Source organism: Bidens hawaiensis, unplaced genomic scaffold, assembly GCF_021521415.1.
Source record: "Bidens hawaiensis isolate Kalapana, Puna unplaced genomic scaffold, B.hawaiensis_p1.1 tig00005567_1, whole genome shotgun sequence".
Taxonomy (NCBI): domain Eukaryota; kingdom Viridiplantae; phylum Streptophyta; class Magnoliopsida; order Asterales; family Asteraceae; genus Bidens; species Bidens hawaiensis.
In genome coordinates, this window is record NW_027491360.1 from 105,336 (window position 1) to 112,698 (window position 7,363).

Consider the following 7,363-nt stretch of genomic DNA (forward strand, 5'->3'; position numbering starts at 1 on the left):
TTTTGACTAATAGATTGGTTTTAAAAGTCGGTGTGCCAATAATGTTACTAAGGAATATGGATCAGAAGAACGGTTTGTGTGATGGAACTAGATTGCGAGTAATTAATTTGGGTAAGCGTTTTGTTGTAGTAAAAGTTATTTCAGGTACTAATACTGCTTATCGCACTTATATAATTCGTTATGTTTTAACACCTTCAGATAAGAAACTTTCGTTTAAATTGAAGAGAATGTAGTTTTTTCCAGTTGTATTCTGTTTTGGAATGACCATTAACAAAAGTCAAGGTCAATCTCTAGCGAGAGTTGGCATATATTTCACAGACCCGGTGTTTACACATCGACAACTCTATGTAGCTTTATCAAGAGCGAAGAATGGTGTTAAAATTCTTATATTAAACAAGGAAGACAAAGTTACAAATAAAGTAAATATGATTTTCGAGGAAGTCTTTTTAGTAGCTTATGAATTTTACATTTTTAACTTTTGATTATGTTTTCAAAGATTGTAATTTGAATTTTGTTTGGGTTTATCTTTGTATTTCACAATAATTAGTTTTCGTACCAATATTATTTACAACTTAAAGTATGTTGTCGTCTCGAATAACATATAACAACTTATGTTGTCCTTTTAAATTACATGTGTTTGTTCAAAAATTTAAATATTTCCACCCGTGTCGTACACGGGTTAATAACCTAGTATACATTGAAAGTTTAAGCAACAACCAATAGGAAGAGGGGAAGTTGAGTTAAAGCCTATTAGTTTAATAGTATAGTTAGATCATTGCATATATGTAGTACCACATATGTTCTTATTGTGGGCAGCAAGTACTCTCGATTGTGCGCGTTGCAAAACATGTTTTTCTTTGAAGTTATCTAGTTCCGTCTTTTAACTCGTTCAAGATATATTTTATAATGTTTTGATAGATGGTCTATTTCATGAACTCAATAACAATAGTTGACGTAAGTTTTAAGCATGTATCTCAAAGAAGTTATGAACTCTAACAGCAAGAAAAAAAGATGGTGCATTAAAAGGGAATGTGCAAGGGCGAAGCTTCGTTAGGGCCAGGAGTGCCCCCCCCCCCCCCCCCCCCCCCCGTTTTTTTGCGCATTATTGTAAATAGACATTTTTCGCCCGAAAATTTACGAACTCGTCCAAGCTTCGTCACTGGCAATGTGACGTCTAAATTGGTATAAACTATAAAGCTTTAACAGTTAGCACGAACTCTAATTTGTTATAACCATGTTAAGAAGTATTTATATATTTCAATTGTAAGATTATGTTTTAGATTTCTACTATGTTCAATAAAGGGCATTTTTAAGATAATAAATAATGTAAATACCGAGATAGATGATAACTAACATGCGTTTAATATAGATAGCTAGTCATTGAGAAGTCCACTTTTAGTAACCAAGTAATTTCTTGCCGCGTGACAGAGGATACTGGGGACCATATATACCCACATTCATGGCAGCTGATACATGAATACAACAACCAAAGACTTAAAAAAACGCATGTTTTAAAATTTTATTATTGCCTCTTTAGATTACTCTTGTTCTTAGAAGGCCACTTCACATTTAGCTGATTGGCACCTCAACCTTTAAAATGCTCAGAGCTAATTGTTAGAAAAAGTTTTATATTTAATTAATTTTTCTTTCTAATTCACAATTATGGTCTAAAATAAAAATTTCTTGAATTCTTGATATTGGACACAAAGTTGTAAAGGGATACCACAATGTATTTTGTGTTGCCTTTAAAGGGAACTTACGAGGTTAGACCCTTTGACAGTGTACGACTGACCACACTTACACGCAACTAAACTGTTGTTATTATACTTTAGTTACCTGTTATTAAGTCGTGCTATAATCTTGAAAGTTCGAATTACATCCATTGTAGCCCATCTATAATCTTCGGAGTTCGAATTTTGACTACTATTTAATATAAGTTATTTGATTTGATCCATTCTAATCAATCTGACCTTATTCTTCAATATTCAAGGAGAAATTCTAGAATCCCATTAACAAAATATGCTATGTTATAATCACACCCTTTTAACCTTATCAAAATACAGGACATCTATTATCATGACCCCGTCATTTAATGGCTCAGTTAATTGAGCACATGTACTATGTACTATGGTAGGTGTAAAAAGCATTTCCAACTTATGCCAGAGAGAAGCTAAAAGCAACAAACAAAATATAAAGAAAATTATCATACTCTTGAGAGGAAAAAAATTTAATGGAGGGAGTAGCTATATTTGTTCTTTTACTTGTTTTAATCCACATTCAGAAGATCTATATGGCTGAAATTGATGTCATTTCAGATTTACAATTTTTGACAGAAAATGATACATTGGTTTCACAGGCCGGAACCTTTGAGCTTGGCTTTTTCACGCCGGGTAGCTCTGGGAATAGTTACCTTGGTATTTGGTATAAGAAAATATCCGTTAAGACAGTGGTTTGGGTTGCCAACAGAGACCGGCCACTCAACGTTGCATCATCGGGTGTGTTAAAGATTGTCCATCCAGGAAGTCTGGTCCTGATGAGCGATACCAATGATATATTGTGGTCATCTAACACAACATCCTCAGGAAATGCAACTGCAAAGCTTGACGACATCGGTAATTTAGTCATGACAGATGGAGACAACCAAAAGAATATTATCTGGCAAAGTTTTGATAATCCAACTGATACTCTTTTACCTGGAATGAAGTTGGGGAGGGACTTGTTGACGGGCAAGGAGCGCCATCTATCGTCATGGAAAAGCAGCGAAGATCCAGCTCCAGGTGAATTCACCTTTAGCGTTGACGCACACGGTTATCCTCAAAACATAGTCAAACAAGGGCCGGATAGGATCACATTCCGGGCCGGACCATGGAATGGTATACGGTTTAGTGGCGCTTCAGAGTTGAGTCAGAACACGATCTTTACGTACAATATGGTTATTAATGAAACAATGGAAGTTTATAGTTATAATATAGTAAACAATTCTGTTGTATCAAGGTTAACCTTGATTTCTTCCGGGGAGCTACAACGTACGGTGTGGGTGGAAGCTGATAAAAAATGGCAGCTCTTCAATTCTTTACCAAAAGGGATCTGTGATACATACAACATTTGTGGTGCTTATGGAAGCTGCAACGGTGAGAGCTCGAAGAGATGTTCGTGCCTCAATGAGACTAAATTTGTGCCTAGAAATCCAGAGGGTTGGAATGAATTAGATTGGTCTGGTGGCTGTGTGAGGCGAACACCATTGGACTGCAAAAATGGCCATGGAACAGATGGGTTTATAAGGTATTTAAAAGTAAAATTGCCGGACACACGGACTTCCTGGTTTAACTTGAGCATGACCCTGAAGGAATGTGAAGCAATATGCCTAAAGAATTGTAGTTGTATGGCTTATGCAAATACAAATATCACAGGGGAAGGAAGCGGCTGCTTGCTTTGGTACAATGACCTCAGAGACATCAGAATAATAACCGAAGGAAACGGTGGTCAGGATATATTTGTAAGAATGTCTTCCTCTGAGCTAGGTAAGTAACTCCTACTAAATTTCGGTTAACTTGTATATTTTTTTAACAGAAAAGATTATCTAAGGTCGTTTTATGAAAATTTTGTTGAAAATGACAAACTTAAATAAGGTTTAGTGAGGCAAATTGTAAATTTGTTATTAGTATAGGTAAGTTAGTTATGGTGGTTATTTCACACTATCAATACCCTATAATCTCTCAATCGAATATTCGATCCATAATATAAAAATTACTGTTGTGTGTGAAATCCTCTCTAATCTCTTGGTATCGAACATATGTCTTGGTGTAAGATTTTTGCCTATTCAATTCCAACAAAATGCAAGTTCTACACAGATCGATTGTACAAGCTTACTAATTTAATCGCTATTATGCATCTCCAAGTCACCAATGTTGTAACTATGTTAAGATCATGCAGTTGCTCAACCAGTTTCCGAGAACAGAGCAGGAAAACACAACAAATTCATTATATTAATAGCAGTTTGTCTAGGAGTTCTTTTAGGCTTGTGCTCTACATTGTCCTGGTATGCATTGAGAAATAGGCGTCGTGCACAACCAACGGGAGAAGGTAAGCAATTGTATGTTGAATAATTTACTAGAGTAACACCAATTCTTTGGTAGGATTCTGTGAGTTTAAAGTTTCGCTTGTTTCTAATACATAGGAGAATCTATGCATGTCTGTGAAAACCAGAAAGAAGTCATGGATCTACCATTATTTAGCTTCTCCATGGTAGCACAATCTACTGCTAGTTTTTCACTAGGAAACAAACTTGGAGAGGGTGGATTTGGGTCGGTTTATAAGGTAAAAGTATAAAGCGTTTTTTGCATGCACTCTGTCTATTAAACAAAAAAATATCCCATCATATATAATCATTAATCCACAAGATTAGAATCATTTTGAAAGATATAATAAAAACACACTGCAATTCATTAAACACAATAAAATATGGATCATATACTATAAGCATGCCATTTAAACAAAAAGATACAAATGGAAGTCATACTTTGATGTTTGTATACTTTTTCACATTGCAAATAATAATCCGTAGGGTGTGCTAGAAGGGAAAGAAGTTGCAGTTAAGCGTCTCTCCATGACTTCCAAACAAGGACTTGATGAGTTCAAGAATGAAGTCATATGCATTTCAAAACTTCAGCACCGGAATCTTGTTAGGCTCCTTGGATGTAGCATTGAGGGAGACGAGAAATTGTTGATCTATGAATACTTGCCAAACAGAAGCCTAGACTTCTTTATATTCGGTCAGCGTCATATAATAGCCATTGATTTAATATCAAGAACAACCTGTCTACTGAAACTATAAAAAACTAATTAAGCCTGCATGTTTTGCAGATAAAACAAACAGCACATTCCTTGACTGGACAAAGCGATTCCACATCATAGAAGGAATTGCCCGAGGACTTCTTTATCTGCATCAAGATTCACGACTAAGAATCATTCATAGAGATCTTAAAGCTAGCAATATTCTACTAGATTTTGACATGAACCCTAAGATATCTGACTTCGGCATAGCAAGAAGCTTTGGAGGAAATGAGACTCAAGCAAGCACAGAGAGAGTTGTTGGTACATAGTAAGCATTTAACTATATATTAATTATATTTTCTTAAGTTCATTTTATTACTTTTAGAAACATTCTGCCAACTGCAGTGGCTACATGTCCCCTGAGTACGCACTAGATGGTCTTTTTTCAACAAAATCAGACGTTTTTAGCTTTGGTGTTTTGGTGCTTGAGATTGTAAGTGGGAGTAGAAACAGGGGATTCGCTCATACAAAGCATGACAGTAACCTTATTGGACATGTAAGTTCGTGACTGGGCCCATAAACTACTCTTTAAATTTTTAATTATAGTTCTCTACTTCTATATTTTACAATCAAATAACTATTTCCACATTATATTCAGGCATGGAGAATGTACAATGAAGGCAGGTCAATGGAGCTCATGGATACATCTTTAGATGAGCCAAGTGATCCATCCGAAGTTTTAAGATCAATCGAAGTGGGATTGTTATGTGTTCAACAATGTCCAGAAGACAGGCCAGATATGTCGTCTGTGGTTCGAATGTTGGGCAGTGATCAGGGAGCATTGCAGAAACCTAAGCAGCCAGCATTTTTCACACAAAGGAAATTACATGTTGCTGATTTCTCTTCAAGCACTTATCCAACAAGCTCAAGCAACAAGTTTACTGTTACGGAGGTAAATGCTCGTTAAAGCGTGCATACATGACTTCACCTTTAGGACTGTGTAATACCATGAAACACGGCTCTGTGTCCATTCCTAATGAGCAATTACATAACTTCACATTTGTATTCTTTCTTGGTATTTCACTTGAATATATGTAGTGATGCATGGTTGGTGGCCGTGAATGGTTGCAGAAAATGAGAGGGGTTGGGGGTTGAGGTGCACATTTCGGGTTTATAACCCTAAACCAGTTTGGGTTGAAACCGAACCGATACTTAGTCAACATAGTCAAAACTGTTTTGGGGGTAGAAACCGGTTCATGTTGAAAGTTGGAACAGGTTTGAAGGAGCATGAAACAGGAACCTGTAGAAGCGGTTCGGTTAGGTTCAGAGACCCATATAGGAACCAACTTTAAAAAAGAACAACATTTTAACCGTAGTTTTAGACAGAATTACAAATTTTGTTCTTTAAACATATGCAATTTATGGATCAGGTCCTTTAAAAGGTTTGTTTGCAGGCGTTGTCCTTTAAATGACATGTTTGTTTGATTCGTCCTTTTAACTAACTGGCATCCAAAAACCCATTAAGTCTTGGCATGTGAGGCCATTTAAGTCTTTTTACGCATACTATTTAAGTATTTATAATTAAAAAATAAATTAAATATATTATTATAAAAAGAAACTAAATAAAATATGTTAAACAAAAACCCTGTTAAGTCTTGGCATGTTTGGATTTAACTGAGTTTTTGGATGACAATTAGTATAAAGAAAAAAAAACAAATGTATTTTGTCATCTAAAGTACACCGCTCGTAAAGAGGTCAAATGGACATTCTTTTAATGTTGACTAGTAAAATACATATTTTTGTTTTTTGTCTCTTATTATTAATTATTCTTGTTGTTAAGCATAGTCGTCCTCATCTAAACGTTTTTTATATAGTTGGTTCTTCATAGTTGTCCATGCGTACTAGTAAGTTGTATGCGAGTTCTTCAAACTTAGAGAGTGGAGACGATCGTCTAGTGATACTTCTATAATGTGTCTTTGTTTCTTGATTGACTGCTCGCCTTTGAGAGTTACAATGTGTTGAATATGTACCAACGCTTTCAAGTGATCAATCCTTCAAGAAAATACATATTTCCATTACGGCAGGAGTAAGTCTTGTTTTTCCAATTGATAACACCCTGACCAGGGGCGGACCCACATAGTGTGGATTGGGGTCCCGGGACACCAATGTTTTTTAAAAATTTATTAGAAGCGGTATATTAAATTTTTTGAGGACCCCATAAGATTTAATACTTGGAACCCATACTATTAATGTTGATGTGGTCTGGTGGAAAGTCCCTTGTTTTATCTTTGAAAGGTCATGGGTTCAAGTCTTACAAGGCTCTGTTTTTGGTTTTTTGTGTTAATTTTTAGTGTTAATCAATCATTTGATTGCTAATGTTGCAATGATAACTTTGGAAACATTCAAACACCTCTAAAATACATATCATTGTTTTCAACTTTATGCATGGTTTTCTTTAGAAACATTCAAACACTTTAAAATATCAGTTTTATTTTTCACTAGTTTAAGTTAATGGTTTTCAACACATGCTTATGAAAGGGTGGATCTAGGTTCTATCTCAAAAATGTTTAAGAAAGGGAAAACAAAGTGT

The 7,363-nt window shown here is 35.4% G+C and overlaps 1 protein-coding gene across 1 annotated transcript; it reads left to right on the forward strand.

Annotated features, from left to right (window-relative positions):
• The first annotated feature begins 2,092 nt into the window (after positions 1 to 2,092).
• LOC143630129 (G-type lectin S-receptor-like serine/threonine-protein kinase At4g27290) lies at positions 2,093 to 5,776 on the forward strand. Its single transcript, XM_077099211.1, has 7 exons — positions 2,093 to 3,521; positions 3,934 to 4,083; positions 4,178 to 4,317; positions 4,565 to 4,772; positions 4,864 to 5,101; positions 5,179 to 5,329; positions 5,432 to 5,776. The coding sequence occupies exons 1-7, from the start codon at positions 2,231 to 2,233 to the stop codon at positions 5,738 to 5,740; spliced, it is 2,487 nt and encodes an 828-aa protein (XP_076955326.1). The 5' UTR covers positions 2,093 to 2,230; the 3' UTR covers positions 5,741 to 5,776.
• Positions 5,777 to 7,363: the final 1,587 nt, after the last annotated feature.